The sequence below is a fragment of the Anticarsia gemmatalis genome, chromosome 18 (genome assembly GCF_050436995.1).
Source record: "Anticarsia gemmatalis isolate Benzon Research Colony breed Stoneville strain chromosome 18, ilAntGemm2 primary, whole genome shotgun sequence".
NCBI classification, from domain to species: domain Eukaryota; kingdom Metazoa; phylum Arthropoda; class Insecta; order Lepidoptera; family Erebidae; genus Anticarsia; species Anticarsia gemmatalis.
The window spans coordinates 3,843,782-3,868,699 of NC_134762.1; the positions used below are offsets into that span (position 1 = coordinate 3,843,782).

Genomic DNA, 24,918 nt, shown 5'->3' on the forward strand with positions numbered 1-24,918 from the left:
GTAGGGTATACGTCAAACAATGTGCATATTACTTAGCTCGTAGTATGTTTATCTTATTAAAGGTCAATGACCTAAAGTTGTTTGCATCCGATTTTCTATAGCTTTCGAGCACTCTGTTGTTTATTATTGCAGATTATATTTCTATTGCAATTTTGTGTATCCTGCATTTAACTTAAGATTAATTCTGTTCGGCTCAGTGTTGGTCATATCTCGCGTAAAATTCACTCATACTCACGTTAAAATTTTTTTTTTTTACAGGAGTGCCAGCAACAGAGAACCTGAACGAAATGCAATGTATGTGGTTCCAGACGGAAGCAGCGGCCGCATACCAGCGCTTACACCAATGGGGTGATGCGCTGAAAAAGGCTCATGAAGTTGACAGGGTACTTATACTTTTCACATTATAATAAATCTATCGTATTACAGTGCCAATGAGCTTCACGCCAGATAAAGGATAATTCACGCTACATCGTGTCTGGTTAAAATGGGCATTGTTTGGCCGGTCGCGACACGTAGAGCGCGTGAGCGCGAGCGCGGGTCGTGGCTCCCCACGACGGGTGCCCGTGGTCTCCGTAACGGAGCTCTTTTGTATGGGACCGCGCGGGCGTTTGCTTTCCACAGTTGCAGGCATTAGACAGTTATAATGGAGACCAATAGTTAATAAACCTAATGTTTGCGGATTTTGTTTATGCTTTACGTATAAAAGGCCCCGAAAGCGAGATCTCTCGTCGCCTAAAACTATGATCATGTTTTTAATTAATTATGTTTTTTCGGCAGCACTTCTCGGAAATAATGGAGGACCAGTTCGACTTCCACTCGTACTGCATGCGCAAGATGACGCTGCGGTCGTACGTGGGTCTACTGCGGCTGGAGGACGTGCTGCGCGCCCATCCCTTCTACTTCCGCTGCGCTCGTGTCGCCATCCGCGTGTACCTGCGCCTCGACACGCAGCCGCTGCAGGACGCGCCGCAGACCGCCGAGCCCGACACAGGTCAGTGCCGCCACCCGACTGTTACTGCGCTATACGGTGCCCGGGCTTGTACTGCGCTCGTGTCGCCATCCGCGTGTACCTGCGCCTCGACACGCAGCCGCTGCAGGACGCGCCGCAGACCGCCGAGCCCGACACAGGTCAGTGCCGCCACCCGACTGTTACTGCGCTATACGGTGCCCGGGCTTGTACTGCGCTCGTGTCGCCATCCGCGTGTACCTGCGCCTCGACACGCAGCCGCTGCAGGACGCGCCGCAGACCGCCGAGCCCGACACAGGTCAGTGCCGCCACCCGACTGTTACTGCGCTATACGGTGCCCGGGCTTGTACTGCGCTCGTGTCGCCATCCGCGTGTACCTGCGCCTCGACACGCAGCCGCTGCAGGACGCGCCGCAGACCGCCGAGCCCGACACAGGTCAGTGCCGCCACCCGACTGTTACTGCGCTATACGGTGCCCGGGCTTGTACTGCGCTCGTGTCGCCATCCGCGTGTACCTGCGCCTCGACACGCAGCCGCTGCAGGACGCGCCGCAGACCGCCGAGCCCGACACAGGTCAGTGCCGCCACCCGACTGTTACTGCGCTATACGGTGCCCGGGCTTGTACTGCGCTCGTGTCGCCATCCGCGTGTACCTGCGCCTCGACACGCAGCCGCTGCAGGACGCGCCGCAGACCGCCGAGCCCGACACAGGTCAGTGCCGCCACCCGACTGTTACTGCGCTATACGGTGCCCGGGCTTGTACTGCGCTCGTGTCGCCATCCGCGTGTACCTGCGCCTCGACACGCAGCCGCTGCAGGACGCGCCGCAGACCGCCGAGCCCGACACAGGTCAGTGCCGCCACCCGACTGTTACTGCGCTATACGGTGCCCGGGCTTGTACTGCGCTCGTGTCGCCATCCGCGTGTACCTGCGCCTCGACACGCAGCCGCTGCAGGACGCGCCGCAGACCGCCGAGCCCGACACAGGTCAGTGCCGCCACCCGACTGCACTTTTGGGTGTCCTGGCTATATTAGGATCACATAATGTGACCAACAAGACGAGATGAAAATTACGTATGACATTGTCATAGTTCGACCTTTTGTAATTATCTGACTATGGTATGTTTTATTTGTATATTTTGTACTAATATTCCTTTTTATGCGCGTGCATATGCAACTGTTATCTCGGGATAGGATACTGGTTTGGGCCAGATATTGCTTCTATCTTTTTAGGAAATTCTCACGTAGTCCAAATTGTTTGTTACTTAGTACCAATTTCGTAGGGAAACGTGTAGTCAACCATCCCATATTTGAACTCGTACGTTTTGCATCAGATCATTTCAGTCCTCATCCATTGCTTTCCACATTATTTGAATGAAACACATTCCTGTATATTAATTGCAAATTAAGCCACTAAACACTAGTTCCCACTTAATTGACTTATCTCAACGCTTAAACTGTACAGATCGACCAGGAAAGAATATAAAAATACTAGTCTGCTCTGTATCAGTTAAGTTATTCGATTATAATCGGTAAATACATCCTCTAATGTTTATCAAGGTTCTGTTTTACGTTCAAATATCAATACCGTATTGGTGACATAAACAAATTTAAAATTCGGTATAATATATTTACAATTTTGGAACAAAAGCAGTGTGACTAAAAGGCGCGAATAACACAAATTATTCATATTATATGTCTGTTTGTATTGTTACGTGTCTTACATTGAGATCATAACACACCTGAAACCGTGAAATTGAGATTCAATACTTGTACTTGTTATTGAAATACGGGAAATAATAGTTGCTAAATACGGTCAATAACGATTTTTTTGTTTGCTGTTATTGTATTATTCAATACTAATAAGTATTGAGTAATGTCGAATATTGAATGAGTAATTCCTCTAACATTTTGTCTTGAAACTAAAAGTATTAAGGCCAGTTAACAGCTTACGTATAAGTGTCAGATAATCTATTCTAAAAGACAATATACCCCTTGACGAGCTATTCGCTATTTATTTCGTAGTATTGAAACCGGGGCTAAGTATTGTAATCTCGAAGGCCACAAATAAAATAGCGCCTGTTAAAAATCTAATAGCAAATAAATAGGTGGTGTCAATCGTATTTTGTTTGCAGTATATTTTCGGACATAGGATTAGTCATCGTCCCATTTTATTACACTAACTCTTTATGCCCTCTTATAGTATGTATCAGGAAAGACTTCTTTACCATATTACCAAAATATTTGTATCACGGTTCATCATATTAAATAACAATGATGTATGTCTTAACTCGATGATAACGTAACAGTTTTGCCACGTGCCTTTGTTGTCTAACGACGATCAATACAACCATTATTCCTTAAGTCCATCTAATAAGACTTTGATAAATTGAAAACTTTAATAACCTACGAATAACTTTACGTAATGTCCTTCTCATTGTAAAGTAAAGTGGTACAATAATAAAAGTAACTCGTGCTTGCGGTATACAATGAAAGAATGTAGTCTATATTAGTTCATGAAATATGGTCGAGTGTGATTTTATTACTGATTTGGTAGATATTCTAACGATTTCACTATTGCAATATACAAATCAACTGTCGTACTAAATATCAATTACAATGTGCATAAAAAATATTAAATTGCAAAGTTACAGTTGTCCACTGTGGTATGCGATTTCATAAGATATAGGCAAAATAATAGCGCCAGTATTTCTCTTAAACGTTTTCTATGTAGTGTATATCACGTAAATTACATTACTGTGTTTTAGATAGCCATTTCTGTCGTACATTAGTGCAATATCCTACAGAGAAAGTGTCCATATGGCCTTGCTCGCACTAGGTCAACGGTTCACGTTTTTGTCACTCATACTATACTACAATGTTATTCCGAGTCCGCCCCTGGCATAGATTTGCGGTCATTCAATAGGGATTGTGCATAATACGATGACATTGTAATCTGCGCTGACCTGAGCTATTTTTACGTCATACAGTTATCTGATTTACTGTTAAATTGTATAACGAGGAGGCTATAAATTTTTCTGGTTTTATTGATTACTCCTAAATATTAGTTGGCGGGGGAATAGAAACACATTTGATAATAAACATTTTCAATTATTTTATTTTAAATTCTTTGTTTTAAAAATACAATACAAAATCACATTGATATTTCATCAATTGTTTAAATAACAATTTTATTATATTTAACAAATTGTTGTCATCATTACATCAATTAACAATGCCACAATCATTGCCACACATATCACATCATTCCTTATAGTTCGTTGAATACTGACATAAATAAATTAACTATCATTATGCATGCACCACAGTCTCTTAAAAATAATTTAATAAATAATCTATCAAAAGTAAAGCGTCCGTTATGTTTCACAACAACATCGCTAAAACGTATCTCACATAAAGCTATAGCAGCTTTTTAAATATTATGGCAACGCGGGGAGCCCGCTAGTCTCTCAAACCTTACACTACTTAGGACACTTTAACATCACATTTGCGCTTTTATATACACGACGCGTCGCGGCACGACGCTACAGTTCAGACTAGAGCTTTGGTTTCACCGGCCGTAGCCTGGTGATCTGTACCTCTCCCGCGCCGCCTGCGCCGCCTGCGGCGTCAGGAAATACACGTGCGCCCCCTCGCCGGGGAGCCTGTACGACACGAAAGAGCCGGGCCGGCCCTCGCCCGCCGTGTTTACAGGCCCTATCCACTCCGCGTCGGGATTCACTGGCGGCAGCGGCCTTTTGTAGTTCACAGCCGTGTCGTCCGCTAGTGATGGCCCGTTTAGATCGTACTGCTCGCCGGTGAACTGGGGCCTCGGCACTTGCGCCTGGGCGCTGTACCGCTGAGGCGTTCTGTAGCCGGGATTCGGTATAGGTATAAACTCGCTGTCGGGGTTGATCGTCGGTCGCGGATGGTGATCGTTCACTAAAGTGTCGTCAGCTAGTGATGGCGGCTTCTGTTGAACAAGCTCGGCATTGAACGGAGGTACCGGTTCGCTATCCGGGTTCACTTGTGGTCGTGGCAGGCGGTAATTCACGAGAGTATCCCTGTCCAGCGATGGTGGATTAGGGCTCTGTGATTCGACGATCTCGTAAGCATACTGGAGGTTTATGTTGTTGTTGATCGGCGTCCTGACTGTGTCTAGAGGTGCAGTCACTGCTAAGCCGTTGACGTCATGAGTGTTGTCTTCCAATTTCTTACCAAATATGTCGAATGAGTTTTTTGTGATATCATCAAAGTATGTCTCGTCCTGTTTCGTGTAGTATCCTTGATGTACTGGGTTCGGTGTGGTGCTAGGGTATCTCGTTACATGGTGAACAGGCACAGGTTGGTCGCTCTGTATGGGATTTTGGTTTCGATTTTTCTTGTGTCGAACCTCCTTGTGTATCGGTGTGTCATCATAGTCGTCCTCAGGAACTTTAGTCGAGGGGTAATATCTGCTCGAAGTCGGGGACTCTGTCGTCACTTGCACATTTTCCACTAGATATTGCTGATGGTATCCAGGTGACACAGATGGGGTGATTGCGTTGAATCCATTTTCTACGTTAAACGGTTTGCTGTAGCTTACCATGGGCCTGAAAGGCTCAGGATCCAATTTTGGCGCGCGAAATGGCAAGTCTTCTGGCCTCGGTTGTGTTTGGTAACTAAATTGATATACTGGTCTCGCGGTGATTGCCTTAGGTTTATGAGTGTGCGGTCTATGAGAGTGCACTTTAGGCCTCTTTGTTGTAAAGAAATCGATGGTTTGTTGTATATCAGCTATTTGTTGATAGAAAGCATCTGGCCTCTGTTTCGGCTGCTGTTGCACATACACGGGCTGTGGCCTAGGCTTTTGTATGCTGAAGTATTCTTGTGTGAGCGTACGAGGTCCCTGTTTTTGTGGCCATAAGAATAGTGCATCAGCTTGGTCAATAGATCCAAATGAAACATCGACAGCTGGAGAGAAACCTGCCTGAGTGTTGACATTTTGCTGTTGCGGATATGCAGGTTGGCTAACTGGCACGGTTTTGTAATAGTTTCTACCGTCGAAATATGTAGCTGGTGATGGCGATGTTTTCGGCTGTTCATCGTAAAAGTAGAACGATGCAAAACCATTCTCATTTGGTTTTCTACTATTGTATACAGGTTGTAATTTAGTAGTCGGTACATTGTTTTGTACATTAGAATAATGAGCTCTTAATGGGACCTGGGTCGATGATATGTCATTCACAGTCACTGCTGGTCTTTTCTGTGGTACGTCGTACAATATGTATGGTTTCTCAGTTGTCGTTGGTACCTTATTATCATACACCGTTTCAGGGTAATCGTAAATGACCGATACAGATAAAGGCTTTGACGTAACTTTCGTTCTAGTTTTATAAACTGGTTTTTCTGTCTTTGGCCTTGCCGTGTTTTCTTCTGGTAAGTTGTGAACTCGCACAGGGTGTCTGGAAGGTATGCGCTGCGGTTTCCTCGTTTTCGGCGAAGTAACGATTTCAACAGGCGGTGGAGTTGTAATAGTTGAAGGAATTTCAGTTGTCTTAGGCACTTCCGTTGTGGTAGGTCGCGTCTTATACTTATTACGATGTACGGTGTGCGTGGTGCTCGGTCTCGGCGTTGTCTTTGTTCTCGTATAAGTCGTAGGTGGTCTTGTTGTTGTAGTTTTAGCTGCCTCCGTTGAGGTTTCCTCTAATGGTGCAAAGAAATCTGGAGGAGGTGGCAGTACAATACCAGGTACAAGTGGGCCAGCAGGGACTTTATTTTTGTAGTCAGCGTGGTAGGAAAAATTGTAAGGCGGCGGATAATATATCGAAGGGTCGTCTTCGTCGTATAGGTCTGACTGGTTGCTCGGTGGTGGTAGAAACACTGCGCCCGGTGGAAAGCCTTCTGGAAAAGAGCCGTTCATGGGTGGGAGGAAAGGGAATGCTCCTTCGCTCGCATTCCCGGGTAGGAATGGGAACGGAGGACCTGGCTGCGTCGCTCCCCCGGTAGTAGCGTTTCCCTGATTATCACTTGAGGGGTAGGGCGCGCCCGATGGAAAGAGGAATGGCGGAGGAGGTAGAGGGCCTTCGCCCGCTCCTGCAAAGAAGGGAGGGAAAAGGGACGCAGGGACACTGCCGTTTGGCGTGAGGAAAACGAGCGGTCCGTTGTCGGAGAGTCGTACCGGAAAGGGCGGTGGCACTTTTGGTTTCTGTGGTAACTTTACTTGCCTGTTAGGCGCTTCGTAATTATCAATAGGTGGCCAAGGTCTGCCTTCTGTTTCTTTGGTTCGTTCAGGGAACGATCCGCCTTTCAACACTAATAAATGGTCCTCAGCTAGCCATATTTCATCTTTCCTAAGTCCTCCTAGACTTTGAAGGTTATCTTTTGACCTCGTTTCTGAATTTGGCTCATAGCTGACGATACCGGGTCGTTTAGGTGCTTTGGCGAAAATTTCATTCTGTATTAATCCATATTTTCCTTCAGCCACCTGATCTGCTAGTGTTTTCTTGTCTTCTTCGTCTTCTTTAGCCTTCGGGGCATCTTTGCCCTCGCCGGCGCTGGACATGAGCATGCCATCGTCCCAAATACCTTGGTTCCAGCCCACGTTACCGCCCGACTGGTCCGGCGCGATTACGCCTACGAATTTACCGGATCCACTTTTCCCATCAAACGTAATAGCATTTTTTGTGGAGCCGTATTCTTTTTCGGATTTAATCTTCATATGACCGCCTACAAGTCGTTTGATAGTCCTTTGCGATTCGGCGTGGTCGGTGTCCAGCGGCACGCCGAGGCTGCGCTGATCGCGCACGAACGAGTCAGGCGGCAGCACGTAGGTGGGCACGAGCACGCTGGCGCGCGCTTCGCACGCCCATGCCAGCGCCAGCACTAGCGCTAACGCCGCCCCTCTCACCATCTGAAAGTTTGGAAAACATCACTTCTTAGTTATATTGCACAACTTTGAACACTAAACACTTAACATTAATCCATGAACTTATCTAAGTGGGGCTTTCTTTGTTAATCGTGTACACACGGTCGTTGTGCATATGCGCGCGAAGTGAAAGGACCGAAGGAGACAAAAGCGTCGGCCAGTGTTTGGGGCACTGGCGAGCCGCGCGCAACCACCCGCCTTTTATCAAGTTTTGTAGAGCGACCACCTCCGACCCGGCTGGCATTGAGAATCAAGCGTTTAATTGGAAATTGAATGGCGAATTAGCGCCCGCCTCGAGACAGGAAGGCCGCGAAGCCTAAATACGAAAAAAAGAAACGAACTGTCATGCTTATTTTACTTTATCTTCGTATTGTTTAAATCTACCTAATCGGACCGGGAGATCCATTGTTGTACAGCGACTCCATGTAACCGCACCGGAGAAATGTTCATTAGCCTAGTTTGTAACCGCTAACGACATAGAAATCTTCGAGAGTTTTGAAACAATCATCGGATGGTTTTTTCAATTTTGATCGGCACGAGCTCCGTAACGTAATCTTCTCGCCGCAATCACGATATTACGCTCGTATTATCTTCTGTAATTGCCTTTATTCACAACAATCAAGACGTTAGGTAGCAGTTGACAACTGCCAGTTTATTTCAAAACAGCTAGGTGCTACGTTGCAACGAAAGCGTTCGGTTCAAGCTACATTGAGTAGAATAATGGTAGAACTAGATATTGAAACATTAGGGCAATGAAGGCAAGTCGCCCGTGGTGTCCGGTGGGTGGGGCCGGGCTCCGTGAAAGGCACGGTCACCCGACTCGATTTCGCCTTCGATAAAACATGGGCCTAAACCCGCTCGGTAATTGTGCTAAACTATGGACCGAACCTGTACCAGATGATAGAGCGGTGAGGGCGGGCCGCGCGCTGCGCCGTGCACTAACGCCTCGCAATGCTGCGCTCCATCGACGTTTTAATTGGTTTCGATTGTGGCCCGCTTGGGTACCAACGATATTACCACAATAGGTCATTGTAGCCTTTTTCCTTAACTTAAATTTTGTACCATTTAACTATGACTAGTTGTGGTTTTCGAGAGAATTAAGGAAACGATCCCGCTCATTAACCACGTGATCCGAAGCATAACCTTGATTCAGTTTCTGATCACTTAGTACGTTTGGTTAGGGTACGACATTGCTATGCAAGAGTTGCAAAATAAATCAATTAGCTTTCTGAAAGTAATAAGAAATAGTAGTTTGAATTTAAAATTGCTAATATGCGCTACCTACGCGTATACATTTAGCGGTTAGAGCAGACAGGTGAACTGTAAAGTTCACAGCGAATAGTTCGACTTGACATTTGGCCGCGAGTCTGAAGCACATCTCGGTTGCATCCTTTCATTGCGATAACTAGTTTGCCTTCATAAAAAATTGTGTCGCGATTGTTGTGAAGCCCTGCGCGCGAGACCGTGTGCATTGTTGTCGTAATTATTTAACATGAGCGATGGAAACTAAGACAAGTGCGCGTGGCCTTGCACTGCAAGGTGCCCGATTTTTTTGCGGTCAGTACAAAACGTGAAGTGATTAACCAACTAGCCGGTTGGGAGTGTCACGGTGGCCGGTGCTTTCAACAGTGCGCCAACCTTGCAGAATGCCTCGCCGGAATGAACGTGCCGACAATTGTTTTATAGGGTTTTTAGTGTGTGTATAAAAAGCTTTCTTCACGTTCTAGTTTCACTGTGACAGAGCGTTGGGAAATTCTCTCGGCTGTATTGTTGATGATTTGTATTCAGAGCTCGGCGCGCGCTAACTTTCCATCGGCCTTTGTTTGTGTTGACTCAGGTTTAACCGCCAGGACACGCCGATTGCCACGTTTCTTTATTCCACACTTTCCAATAAGATATGCAAATACGTTTAATGCGTTTATAATTTGTGTAGTTTTGTTGCATTTATTTGGCGCTCACTCGTCTATTCCCAACGTAGGCAAAGCACAAAGACGTCAATTTGCGTAATTACTTAGATAAGTCGCCAACAAATTAAGGTTTATACGTTTGTAGTTGCGGGTAATTGCATGCATTGATCTCCTTGAGTTTGCGGAACGACGGAAAGCCGACCGGCGTTTATTTATTACAAACTATAACCGCCTATTTGCGACATAACTGTTTGTTGACCACTCCTTAATGTCCGGCACGCGTGTGTCGAAGAGATTGCGCAATGTATAATAATAATGATTGCGATCGCCAATCAATAAAACGTTCTTATGTGTATGTTACGGTATCCAAGCTGGTTTGTCGCACAATTACGAAACTGTATCAAATCGCAGCCGCCTTAACGTTAGAGCCCTCGAGCGTCGCAAATTATAACATTATGTTGGTCGTCCTTATCCGACATGTTCATCAAATCGAAAGTAATGTGTATATCATCGGTCGCGTGCGCATTATACGTGTCGTTATTGATCATTAACCATTTAAACTTAGCCGGAGGGTACCAGATGCCAACTGTATGAGAGTGCATGAACTCATCATTACAAAATTAATAGGGTTACCGCAAGCCAAACTGCCGAAATAATTGTTATACAATTATGAATAAATAACCTTTAATTTTAACACCACATTAATTATTTATTATTTTGTAAACATTTCTGACATTCAGGAGTTGCGACATTTGATAATGTCGAAATAAATATTTCCTTAAAACTTGAAAGTTCAGCAATAAGAACAACTTCTACTGCGAGCACTCTAAAGGTTTAATAAATATCTTAAGTGGAACTTTAGGATATTTATAGATAATCTTATTCGTCTTTTAGATCGGTTTCGTGGCAACCTTAATTGTTGGCCGAACTTAAACTGGCGCGTGCCGTTTGATTGATCAACTGGCTCATTACGGTTTAGTTTTATTTCAGAGCCACCCACCTAACCTCTTGCTAATTGCCCGCCTTTTGTCTGATTCTAAAATTAATGATCATTCAGACCATTGTTTCGCTATAAAACATAATCAGCTTGCGCAATTGATTATATTATATTATAAATGATCTCTGCCTAATTGAGGTATATTAATGGTCCTATTAACAAAAATGATGCAGCTGCTACAATATCTTAAGACTTTTAAAGATACAAAATAAATCTTTAGCAATCAAGCATTAAACAAAGTAGAAACATTCCATAGAGAACCTATAAAATATTATCGTGATCACAAAGGAATTCGCAAGTCAGACGTGGTATTAAGTTCTAATCCTTAAATGTCAGAAGTTACGCACAGGTATTTGCCAGGTACGTGAAACACGAGAAATGCTAATAGTGTTACGGCTCGGGTAATTATTGTGGACAAGTCGCTCGGTCAAGGCGGTGCCATCTTACAACCAGTTTTATCAAATGCACCATCTTAAGTTGTTATGTCATCTCGCCTGAGGTTTCTATTGCTGCGTTCTACAATATTGTTGTGTTTGTGTTCATTTATATTAGCACCTGTTTTTCGAGAAGCGTCTTATTAAATCCAATGACATGTTGTTCATGTTTTCGACGAATCTAAAAACCGAGTGTTACGGAGTTAAATAATAACCTTGTCTCAAAATCAAAATTTTAGTTTATTATTGGAGCATGTTACAAGAACCGGCCAGTTTTACGTCATTAGCAAGTTTCCTGTTTTATTTATGTCAGTTATCGAGCTCATTTTCAATTTATTTACTCAGGTACCAAACTAATGTCTCACGAATTTTGTTTATTACCGTTCTTAGACGTACCTTATTATGATCAAAACCGCCTTCCAATTAAAAGACCTTGCATTTTAATGTGGGAATTCTTTTATAAATTCCTTCACTTGTTAGTTCCAATTTAGATTATCTTTCGCGAATTCAGTAAAGTATTGCCGTAATAAAATGTTTACTTTGTGCAAAATATCTACGCTGGCGGTTGACTATTGCACAATATCCATGCTTTGGCTCATTGCGTAGGCTCTAACTGCTTGTGTTAACTGTGTATGCAGTCATTATCGTGAGATACTATTCTATTATTATTAGTGTATGGATCGTTTGTGTTTCTGATGCTTTTTCATTGATTTCTTCCGCACTATATTGTGCTATCTTTGTATTATCTCATCTTTTCTATAGTTACGTAACTAACCCACACAGGCTAGTCTCATAAATGTTTATCCGCGTTACTACTGATATCTTAAGGTCAATTTTTTTGAAAAATCGTTCTTTGTAGATCGTGACCGGCTGCGGGAGTGCGCACGCGCCGTCTCGGGGCCATTTCATAGTGAAATATTTCAAACTATTTCTGCTACATATTCTGTCATGTACTCCATTGTTGGTGGATTTATGATTTATGCCTATAGCTCGATCCAAGGTTGATCGCTTTGCTCTACATTGTGTAACTTATGGGCTTAGCCATACAAATTATGTGCACCATGATTATGGCTTAGCTTTGTCCAACCACACATGGATTTGTAGCCAACTGATAAATCTTGTTATTTTAAATAAATGCTGATAACACTGCTAATATTAGTGGTGATCTCAGATTGTAGCGTGCAATCATCTTTAAACGCCTCGGTTGATTGGAGTTGATCTCAAACTTGGCACTTAAATCCACTTGACTAACCACATACTTGCTTAAATGGTAAAAATGTTATTATCGTTCTATGAGACCCTCCTACAAATTTTCCAGAGGAAAAATACTGTTTATGCATACAATGTGTCGATCCCACCCTTGAGTACAAAAATAACCTTCACACCGATTAAATGTCAGAAGCTTCCGCATATTCTACCTTAGTAAGTTCGCGGTAGCCGCTCTATTTAGCCAAAGATGTCATGATACTTAGCATTATATTATCTCTCTAAAAGTGGCTATCTTAAATAAGCCTTGAGATGAATGAAGGAAGTCGAGCGCGGTACAAAACGTGATCTATATTATGTCGGCGTTTTAAAATGTTACATTTGGAATTGTATCTTTACAAAATCCACATTTAACTATTCAAACATGGGCTACACGTGATATGCTTTAGTTATACATGCGCTTTCATTTCTTTGTTAAAAAACTTTCGTACACTTTTGTTTCGTAATTGGCGAGTTCTTTTATCTGTGACTGTTTGTGTGTAATGCTTGTTACTCGTTCGCATGTCATCAACTATTACCGCATCTCGACCGCTTACGTCCGCACTTTCCAAGTTTTTGTTTTTAAAAATAATGACGAAGCGCGTACGTGGGGACCTTGTTAACTTTATGAACTTGCTTATCTATATTTGTTACTCTAACGATCCTTTTTATTTTTGTTACAGGTAAGAATTTATCACAATCGTATGCTGTATCGGTAAGTAACAATGTACGGCGGCGGCGTATAGATCACATCGCGGCCGAGTAGGCGGCTCTCGTATTGCGCTCCTACTACCGGTGTAGTAAACATCAATTAACTGATTTCAGATAGATAATCGACGTTATTAGTTACTCCTTTATTGTTTAATATGAGGCGTGTCTTGTGCAATGAGTTTCAAAATTTTTCCGCTGTTCTTGTGTTACCTTTTGGTGTTTTTCGGAGCGTGGCGGATAATAGGCAACCTTAGATTGCGCCCGAGTCCTTCGCTCGGAGTCGTGCGAGGAAAAGCTGCATATTTTAATAGCGAATTTTGTAACATTACTCGCCATTGCATTGATCGCTAAACTGTCTTTAACTACCGGATTATCGTGGATACCGTGCTTGTTAAGTCGCAGTCAATTTACACGTTACGTGACAAAGGGTCTGTAATGACGACTTATATTCGTCACGGCTATTAGCGATGTTAGTGCTGACGATGCGCGGGCGCAACTAATTGCTGAGAGCGCGTCTATTGTTTAACCTGTCACAGCAGACACATTGGGAGTTGCTACATACAAAACAATTTGTCATTGTACATTGTTCTCGACTCTCTAAGTTTTCGTAGACCTTGCTCGTAAGCGAGATACTTGTCGACCGGTTTCTTACAAGTGTTGCTCCTTTTTTGCTGCAATGTTATCGTGGAATTTTCATCGTTTGGAGCCGGATGCGATTTTTTTGTTGACGACCATAAGAGCTTATGACGTAAGCTAATGTTTATATTAACATCATTTAAATCGACTTCGCGAAAGAAAATGTATGTTTGTTTCTGCGAATAATGTCAACATATCGGTTATTGGCACTGCGTGTAGTTGACAATGAGAACTTTTACTATTTTAAATACTATTTATTTATATTGGTGACAATATTATAATTTGGAGCAAGGCCAGGGCCAGTTGACTTAATTTACATATTAATTAAAAGTTAAAGATGATCGTGTATTTAAACTTACGGGATATGACGAAGCGCTACATTTTTCGCTTTCGAATCATTGCGAACAATCAAATTTAAGCTTAGAAAGTCTTAATGATTTACGGCATGATGCGAAAATGATTCGAACAGTCATTTTGATGCACCTTTTTCGTGGTTTTAGAATGTAATTCTGACATACTAGATAGCAGACTAATATACAGTGATTGTACGTTTTGAATTTACAATTCTCGTGCAGTTCGTGAAAATGATAGACAGAAATAAACTCAAGGTAGATTGCTCCATGGGTACGGCATTCCGGGATCGAGGAAGGTGAGCTGCCTTCGTGTCGATGTGTCATCGTATAGCAATAGGACTCGTATTTACTATAAATTGTACACACACATTGGCATAACAATAGGTGTCAAATGACCCTTGTATTAACTCACTTATGCTTTACACACTTATTTCCTTTCAGTGCTACGTTAACTTATCTCAGAGCTCTTTGACATGCTCAATTTACTTTAAAGTTTCCTAACGCATGATCATATCTGTTACTGCATTCCTCTTTAATACACCGTTTTAATAGATAAATCGCGTAATCCATGTAACAATGTAAATTAACAAGTTATACAAATGATGCTAGTTTGAATTTTTGCATACGTTTTTGTAACTTACGTACATGTGAGATACTTCATAGAATTGATTATTGACTTTCTAATCTTAACTAGGTGTTAAAATCTATCTCGTTTTGGTATACTTTTTCTCACCCATAATATCTATAAGCGGTTAGTAGTGCGCCGGAAATTTTAATATTTTTTGACCCACTGAGATATAATCTAATAGTTAATTTGTATTACTCGCGGATATTAGGTTGGTTACATCCGTATTTTAATTGGCATTTGTTTCTCGTTCACACGGTTTATCCAGATCGGTGATTTTTCATGCCTTTATTTTGATTTGTATGATCGCGTCGAATGCGTTAGTATACACATGATAAATGTAGAGTTTGCGGTATTTCCGCAGTTTTATTGTCATTAGCATATTTATTATCGTCTATACTGTATGCTCGGATCACATGAGATGCAGAAATTTTTAGCTTTAGGTAGTATTGGAACGCGAGGTTTCCTTGAACAATTTATGTAGTTTTGCTATCATTTGTTATGTCATATAAAGTCCACGTTCGACTTTCGTAGTTTCGCGTCGCTTTCGTCTGATTTTGCCGTATGTACGCTATCGGAAGAAGGCTATTTGTCCGTCCGTTATGATATAACTGATCATCAACACGAATGCTACTTTTAACATCTATGTATGAATATAAGCATTATACTATTTACTATATTTTGACCGGTCGAGGAAGCCGGCAAAACAATAAAATTTTGAGAAAAAATTAACTTAAAAACTTTAATATTCCTGCAATGAATTAAATTCCATTTACATCGCGTAGCATTGTTTCTTTGAAAATCAATTAGAAGCCGATCGTACGGTACGTGATATAATTGAAAATAACAATGGTTCACCGTTTTAGAGTTTTATTGAATGGTATATAAAGTAGTCACGTAACGAAGTTGACAAATACTTGATAATATATTTTGGACGCGTACGTATATAGGTCCGGCTACTGGTTCCGTTATCGACGATCACACCGTTGACATCATAATCACTATTGAACACGTAAACACGACGCTATTTGCTATTTTATTATTTACCAGCCGGTATCCTCGGAATTACCCGAATACCGAATATTGTTCGCTCATTATAACGCCTTCGCGATGACTAATGTGTTCCTAAGCTCACGTTGATGCAATTCAATTAAGCAAGGATGATTGTATTTCTTGTGCACCGGCTCCATTAAGCTTCGAGTAAACTTTATATTGCGATTTCACGTAATATTCTATTTTAAGAACCTCAATAATTATGCTAGTCGTAGGTTTGTAATCAAAAGTTAGTATTTTAAATTAACCCTTTCATTCACTAGTTTTGATAACGATATGTTTTACGATATTTAACTCAGCGTAGGCCACAATTCTATATAGTAGTAGGTGTTTTGCGTGGAGCTAACGTTCGGCAAAGCTTTATAATAATAACCGGCTTTATCGTTGCATCGCAAGTAGGCGAACTAAATATGAATATTGAATTTGGTCATGTCAGGACCACATTTAACTCTATTAAGCAACATTACTCACACAAAACTTTGAAATACTTTTGTTAAAATTTTCTCACAAGTGTTTGTAGTGGCGTCATTGGGTTTTATGTCGAAGGCTGGTCGCTGTGAAACTTTGACTTTAATATTTGTGTCGTGATACCGGCTGCATTGTTTCTGGAGTCGCGCTTATTGTTGGTGCGCCGGCGTCGGCGTCTAGCCCGTGAGATCTGGGTCGGGGACCTGACTGGATGCATGCGATTGTCCTCATGCGTTCGCTCACTAACTTACTATTAAATAATGCGCCTAACAAATAGTAATATTCTACTATAGAGATTGTAAACAAACACAATCTTACGTTTTCTGTTAAACGGTTGAGGCTGCGGCTGTAATCACTGTTGTTCGCCACGTTCAGTCGCACATCACACGACGATGCTGTAAAGTCACTTCACTCGAGTTCAATATTTCACTGGTGATCAGTCACTGGCACATACTGGGGATGTGGTGTCGCGGTGTCGCTTTGCGTTGGAATGTCGATAGTGTTATGTCCCGAGGGTCACCGCGCCGGTCAGTGGTGGGGTTCACGTGTGTTCAGCAGGTCGCGCGGCGCATGAGTGGCGGCGGTGGTAGGGGGCGCCGGTGTAAATACGCTGCCGTAGCGCGTGCGCACCGCCTCCGCACACAGCTGCGTCGTCTCGCACACTGTCGCACGCCGCACCGTAGCGACACGGTGACGCAGGCGCACATCGCGATGCCACCGATCAAACGTGTAAACTAACCTATTGAGATGAAAATTGATGGGATAACCCTAATACCTTCGTGTGCATACGGATGTTGTGCTAACTGCTTATGTTATGCGCACTTCAATTAATAATTATTTGTGACGTGAGAAATTGTTCTGTTTATCTAACTTGTTCTCTTAAGTTTTTATTAAATCACAATAAAAATCTTGAGTACGAGTAGAGTGATTGACATGACAGATTTATGACATGCAAAATATGCATAATTTATGATTATGTCGAGACCACAACAATAAGTCAATTAACCTTATGGAATCACTTACATTCAGAAATACTTGAAAGTCACTTCTGATGCATTCTTGTATGCATCAAAGTGATTTGTAAAAAATATAAAATTCGGCAACATTTTTTTAGGAAAGGCAAATATTTTGTTTTTTAAAAAAATACTTTTGCTATAGTCCCTAGAATAAAAATGTATCAGTGCTATATTTGTGCGTGAATACGTTTTTGTCAAAGCAGCTGATTTACAAACAGTGGTTTGAATGAGGTGACGCGATGTGACTAAGATCTATTTTCTGTATTGACTAAACAGTCGTCACTCCTCGTCACTCACGCATCAAAGGGTTATCCGATTCAGTAATACAGTAGTTAGTATGTCACTCATGATCAATGTTCTCGAAAATAAGTAAACGCACTATGAGTCCTATGCGCTGGCTCAGCATGGCGCCCTTTTGCCCTTTCTCGGGTTGAAGGATGTGATGTCACGTTGATACTAATGAGTTCCGCAATTATTTTTAACTTTTGACCAGGTTGTTGACGTCTGCTTCCGAAACTTCCTGTTTACCGATGAAAAAGGTTCGCATTTTTGGAAAAAATATTTTCTTCTTCGAGTAATAAAGATTTCTGATAGTGTACTTAAATGATTTCACGTGTTAGACAAAAAAGGGAAAGAAACGTACATATTTTTCTTCAAAGAAGGCTTTGACGCACCGTGACCTTGAACTGACTAGGGTTCAAGGCCAGAGTCGTTGAACGTGAACGAATATAACCAAAATGCAGGCGAGCCGGAGAGAAATTCCAGCAGCATTTATCCGATCATCTACGAGAGTTGCGCAAGCGGCGACGAGTCATCGACACCGAGGCGTCCTCGGAAGGTCGCGGACGAACCCCGTACGGGACCGAATGCCGCATTTACATAAGGCCAGGTACACAATGTAGAGCCATTCACTGGCAATTATCACGAATATTTATATTATCTTTGCTCGAAAATCTTAAAGCAAACACTTCGGTTTTTCATATTCTTTGGACTATGTAAAAGTAATTGTGTTAGTTTATTTATTTATTTAAACTTTTTATACAAAATTTGAATAGAGGCGGACTTAATGCCAAAGGCATTTTCTGCCAGTCTACCTTGGGGTGATGCAGAGATTAAACGAAGTAGGTGTTTAAATAATAAAGGAGGAAAATCAGGTTGAGAAAAAGGTTACTGATTAATTGTTAACTGTATTCTGAACTATCCATAATTCTAACGTTTTGACAAAAGTAACCTGCCCAGTTGTAGGGCAACGTGTCAAGTTATAATTTTCAAAAAAAAAAATTTTTTTTACTTTGATTTTGTACTTGAATTTGGTTGCAAAATTCCATAACTATCTCGTATTTCTAAGTCGTAACAACATGTAAGACAATTATGCAAAATTTAATTTTAAAGTATTCTACACAAAAATTATTCATATAATTTCACGACAAAAACATTTAAGAGCGTACCATTTCGCACCTTTGCAAGTCATGGTAGTGTGTGTAAAGCCTTACATTATATTCACGAAATCTTATCAATGTCGTGTATCAATATGTTTATGTGTTGTGTTCGGCATGCCGGATCTAGCTTTTTTAAAGGTCGTTGGTACTTCTTTTTGTGTAGTCCCCGCGGGAGTTGGTTTTTCCAAAGGGGTAGCGGTCCGATAATTAATTGGGTACACTTATTTATGTCAGACTACACTCGGTTTAAATCCTGATGTTATTTTTTAAAAGGAATCGAATCTTAAGAAGGAATTTCCATTTTATTTATTTTGTTTTTCTGTAGGTTTATAGGTCATTTATATCGATACAGAGGGTCAAAGGATTGAGCAGTAATTTATGTAATTCACAACCATCTGAGGTGTTTGCCATACCGACCCAAAACATAACTAGCACAATTAATTAACACACTTTAAATACCATTGTTACTTACGTGTTATTTTAACTGTTACAGCGTATCATGCCCTGTAGGTATGTGTCATTATTTGCTCTCTATCTCATGACACAGCTCGCCACAAATATGATGGAATTCTTCATAATAATACACAACCAACATAAATACTGATAAAACAAAATTGTACACAGTAGCTTAAGTACAACGGTAAATCATGTTAAGGAAGGCGTCAAATATGTAAATGCAAGTAATACGATAAGATTGTGCGAAAACAGTGCGATAACTTAAATCGTACTTAACGCGTGGAATTCTATAGACTTGTACGATTCTCCGCGAGTTGGGAGCGATTCGCGATGCTCGTTTGTTATTTTGATTATGTTTTTTTTTCTCGGAATCGTGTTTAGGTGGTGTCGCCGCGGCGCGTCCGTACCACATTCCGCGACACCGAGGCGCTTGCCGGCTCTCCGACCGTTTGACCACTTCATAACTCTGGCGACCCTACTACGGACCTCAATACGAAAAAAACTCGCCGTGATTCGTGCACGGTCGTAGTAATCTGGTTATTATCTACTGGAACTAAATTATAAACTTAACCGCATGTCGACCCGACATTTAAATGATAATAAATAAAATGTGACAAACAGTGATGAATGAGTCTATTTTTATCCAAGACTTCATTGAACTTTTCATGAAACTCGGGTCTCTTAAATAGTGTACGTGATTCATTTGCTGCTATGATATTATTTGAATGAAACGGACAGCTGCGGTTTTATGTCTTGGAAGGAGTTCAATTTTGGTATTTAATTGACATTTGTCCGAAAATTAGTCAGTTACAGTTTTGTCGTGACATTCAATGATTACCTATGTCTTCATTAATCATACTTTTTACGCATCGTTTAGTATATGTCGAGAAGGATTTAAACTTATGCGCATATTCTAATAATATAGCGTCTGAGACTCGTCTCCTATTTCGTCTAGGTGAATAAGATTTCCAACTGGACTGCTTGCTCATCGTTCGCGTAACATTTTGCACACGTATTATGTACATAATTATTTAGATTTACTCAATACGGAGGCTTCAAAGGCGACTTGCCGTTATTTGGTGAAGATGTTCACGATTCGTTCGAGAAACCATAGTAGGATGTGACATCCGCGGAGGCGCCGGCAGTCCCGCGTCCGCCAATATTCGGCTCCGACGGTCCGCTTAAATTATGTAATCGAATATTCATGACTTTTTGTGGGTGCATGCTTTTTTATACCACTAGTTATCGTTCACGGTCGCGTCCGCGATTTTCCACGTTTTCCGCCGTTTAAAAAGATATTTTTTCGTTAACCGTTTTGAATTTTAAAGACTGTGACGGTTACTAGGTTTAGCTCTATTGTTTCTCTGGCGAAGAATTTCACAATAATGATCGTGAGGTCGTTTTCTTGTAAGATTTTATTAGGTAAAATACATTTAATTTTCTTAGTAGGGGATCATTGCAAAATATTTAACTGGTTTCAACTTACCGTCTCGGTTGCTCTCGTTTTGACGCACACCACCAGGTGTTCAGCATTTATGGTTTATCGATTGTTATCAAGAGCCCGGCAGTTTAATCGATATTAGAATCGATTTGGCGTTTGAATCTGTACCGCCTCTCGATAAAACTGACCATAGGCACTTTGGTTGCACAACACTATTTCCGTTGTTTTATTATACTCAATACAAAAAAGTATACAGTTGTTGATAACGATTTTAGATATAAATCTACCAATTTATTTCTCACATAACTTGTTTTATTTTGCTGGTATTCAACGTCCTAGTTACTTAGTTGGGTTTTTTGGATTTCTATAGACAACTTAATTTATTGATATAGCATTTATTTTTATTTTATCTGGACATTGTTGTTTTCACATTCTCTAAAGTTTGATATTAAATTTGCTTGGTCATATTATACAAGACAAACAGATATTTTTTTATAGGTATATCTTTTAATATATTCGAACTTTGCCAGATCTAATTATTACAATATTAGGTATACGGTCGTGTTATTGTTTATCATTTGGAAGCTTTTTATAAACGTGTTAGAAGCTATAATATATTCGATAGATCTATAAAATTATTCCGTGACGTCTGTCACACGACTGATCCATTAATTTTGTATGAACTTGTTATTTTTTAGCGAACACATAAATATGTATATAATGCCATGCTAATAGATATTATATTGAATAGTTCGAATTCCTCACTTTTGACGTAGATTTTATTTGTTTGTTAGGATTCTTCGATTTGAGAAATACCCATATAATTGTCACTGGTACCCAATTAATTGACGACAGGATAGTAAAATATTTACGACTTTTAATGATATAGCTATAAAATAGACACCTTAATTGTGTTTACAATAAAAATACGTCGTGTACAATATACCTTCAATCGTGACTGTTCGTGACGCAATAATTATTATCAAAACAAAAAATATGTACTTGTAAGTACTTTTTATATAATCGCCCAATCACAGAATACGAAAATATTTTGTGATGTGATTCCTCGACGAGTTTATCTAGAAAAATTATTACAAACCATTTACGAGCTATTAAATACTTCAATTATCTCCCGTAATCTCATCTTCCTTCGGAATGTGTAGTGTTAATTATATAAATCAACCAATTATATTTAAACTTAACATTGAACCCGACGATGTTCGCCGTGGAATCGTTCAATTCAATTGTTGAGTAGTTTTCATACACATTCTCATGGGGTGTTGCAATAAAAAGCCTTGTTCCAATTAGTTTCAACTGATATTTTAGCACGTTTCAATGTGTTAGCACCCGATGCAACTTACGGTTTTATTATGCAAGTTCAATTTACACCTTCAACGCCCTGTGGGCCCTTTAGGACGTAATATTTTAACTTTCAAAATTGAAGGAATCTTTTTATGCGTCGACTACATTTTTTGGGCTCTGCTAAAATGTTATCAGACTTCCTTAAATGCTGTTGAATCTGGGTCTTAAAGAACCATTTTTTAAGTAAGAAATTGCTGTAGCGTTTTGTCGAAAAAACTTACTGTAATTGGCATTGGCGCCTGCGATTTTATGTAATTGGTATGATGATTGTTTTAAGATATCAATTATTTATAGACATGATAAATATTGCGATTAATCGGACGATTTGGCAGCTACATGCATGCCAGGTGGTATGGACTTGGAGCACGATGATAGTTGCCTTTGGTTCTGGAAGGTCATGTAACGTTAAAATCTCATGCAATATGGGGATTGGGGACATCACTAAGAACTTTGCCGATCAAAAATATAAAGATTTAATAGCATGGGAAAGGTAAAATCACCCTTTTAAGCATTTTTTTTTATTAATTGAGCATACTTTGCATGTTAAATATAATGTGAACACCAATGCCTTTTGATCTATATTTGTTGCTGCAAATGAGTTATTGGGCAATATATTTTTTCAAGAGAAACTGTTGCAAGTCGTGAATGCTTCGTTGGTTGCTTACCTAATAGATCAGAAAAAAATATGTATTAATTTATTATACTCTACCTACATTTTTATGGTCATAGGTCGTTGTGCTAGTTTGCTGTATCTATGCGATAACTTATACTCGAATACACCTGTTGATATACCGTTTTCATACATTTTTAACAAGTGCACGTTCGAGTCTCATTATTAAATCGAATTGAATTATTTACGTACTCTTTTTTGTTAACACTTAGTTGAAAGCGAGTATACCTACGTGCACGTTGAAATACAAAGTCGGGCAGTAAACGTGTATTGCTGGCTGCTTACCAGATCAGAACAGCTTTAAGAAATCTCACAACAAAATTAATGCTGTCTTGACAAAGATAAGATAAAATATCAACAAATTGCGCGTTTATGTATGTCATCTTGGTTCTAAATTATATTATGCAATTCACGTGACCTCTTGCTGATCTAAATATTTTTTGCTCCAGCTGTATCGCAAAGAAGTCACATATATAAATTCACAAATAATAATTTATTCAGATGATGCATTTAAATATATCTATGGACTAATTGCTTTTAAGCTTTTGCGCCAACGCAACACCTAAAATTTATGATTTTATAGTTATCCAATTAAATATCAATATCGTGTTTTTTGTATGTACAACATTTTTTATAAGTCTACACTTTGTAGTCGCCTGTATATTATAGTCGACAAGTTCTAAATATGTATTGGTATGCGCATTTTTTCGCGACAGGTGTCTGGGTTACATAACAGCTGAAGGCATGACATTTGACCAATAAAACTAACACCTGTTTTCGTAGCATTTCTTATTTTCTATCACATTCTTATCACAAATACATATGCATGACGTGCTCGTGCTTGTCGATAATAGGTTTTACATAAAATTTGTATTACGTAGGATTGCGTGTGTGACTAATTTCAGTGTATTGTTCTCGCAGATCTAATAAGTTTAGTTACGTTGTGTTTGATTAATTAAATTGTCCTACCTTCTTGACATCGTATTACAGACATATAAAAGTGTTTTTTATTAAACTTAGCCTGCTTGGAACAATCAATCGCTACACAATGTTATACGCACAGTTGTAACACGTTAAATGAACAAAAGACATCAACGACTTCAAAATATTATTTCGTATACGTCTCACACATTCTAGAAAAATATTTTATTACTTAAAAAGCTGTTAAATATCAAAAGTCTCTATCTATTTTTATATGTGAACCACTTAAAATTTTTGATGGTATATGCGATAAAATCTGGTTTGAATCCGACATTTAAATCGCGGATGATGAATGATACATTAAAAATTATAAGGATGGCTATCGTAACGCTGACATTATTTAGACACGGTATCATTAACGATTGGCTTTTGTGATCATCATATGATCAGGCGCGCTTTACTACTATGTAGATACTATTATTTTGGCGCACCACTTACCGTGTAATCACTTATTGCATTGTCTATCGATGGCTCAACTAAATCGGAAATGATTAACTGGTTTAGTTAAAGGAATTCCTTTATTTTGTAATATTTTCTACATGGCGTTCTAGAATAAAACACGCAAAAAATGCACAATAATGCATGTCTTCCTTGTGCAATAAATATGGCATCCACAAATCCAGTTCATATAAGAAGTAGTGTAATAAAGCTTGTGAATCCCACCGTCCTTCTCACCTTACAGCGTTTGCCCTTGCGAATTATTCATAACGGCTCATAAAAGACCAAGGTCGTCGCACTGTCGAGATTGCGGATTTGGCCAGAGCGGTCCATATAACGTATAAAATGCAAACGAGTGGGATGTACGCGGATCCCGACCGACAGACCGCTGGCGCCTTTTTTTATAAGCATTTTTCTCTCGTTTTTTTTTGTTTCCATCGAATGTAAATTTATGGCGTTCGGCGGTCGCTATAAGCTGCCAGTATTACGCGAATATGGAAGCATTATAAAATGTTTACTACTTTTTTCCTCGAGATTACGGTGTTATGGACAAGTGCATTCCTGAGAGTATTTCGGTTGTTGCTATGCACCTGTAGATGTTTAGGTGTATTACGTAAAATGTTGACACTTAATCAGTAAAACCGTTAAGAATTAGATTCACATATACGTAGTTTATTTACTCACAAACGAGCATCACATTGCGTAAATATTACGTCGGTATACACTATTCATAATAACGGAAATATTAAAATAAGAGGACAACAACAAAAGTGTTTTTATATGGGTGCTAGTAGCGAGTAGTGAATAGAGAGCGTA

At 40.3% G+C, this 24,918-nt stretch overlaps 2 protein-coding genes across 2 annotated transcripts in view; one reads left to right on the forward strand and one right to left on the reverse strand.

The window, feature by feature from the left end:
• Positions 1 to 24,918, forward strand: part of Naa15-16 (N-alpha-acetyltransferase 15/16) — a 91,674-nt gene that overhangs the window by 7,514 nt on the left and 59,242 nt on the right. The window contains exons 9-10 of the mRNA XM_076126346.1: positions 259 to 383; positions 778 to 991. Of these exons, the coding sequence (XP_075982461.1) occupies positions 259 to 383; positions 778 to 991 (339 nt within the window). The remainder of the gene's footprint in view (positions 1 to 258; positions 384 to 777; positions 992 to 24,918) is intronic.
• LOC142980688 (uncharacterized) lies at positions 4,054 to 16,916 on the reverse strand. Its single transcript, XM_076126216.1, has 2 exons — positions 16,618 to 16,916; positions 4,054 to 7,855 (listed from the first exon to the last, which is right to left on the reverse strand). The coding sequence occupies exon 2, from the start codon at positions 7,853 to 7,855 to the stop codon at positions 4,535 to 4,537; it is 3,321 nt and encodes a 1,106-aa protein (XP_075982331.1). The 5' UTR covers positions 16,618 to 16,916; the 3' UTR covers positions 4,054 to 4,534.

Excerpts from the sequence above, each read along its gene's own strand:
- LOC142980688 (XM_076126216.1), bottom strand. The coding sequence starts at position 7,855 with ATGGTGAGAGGGGCGGCGTTAGCGCTAGTGCTGGCGCTGGCATGGGCG.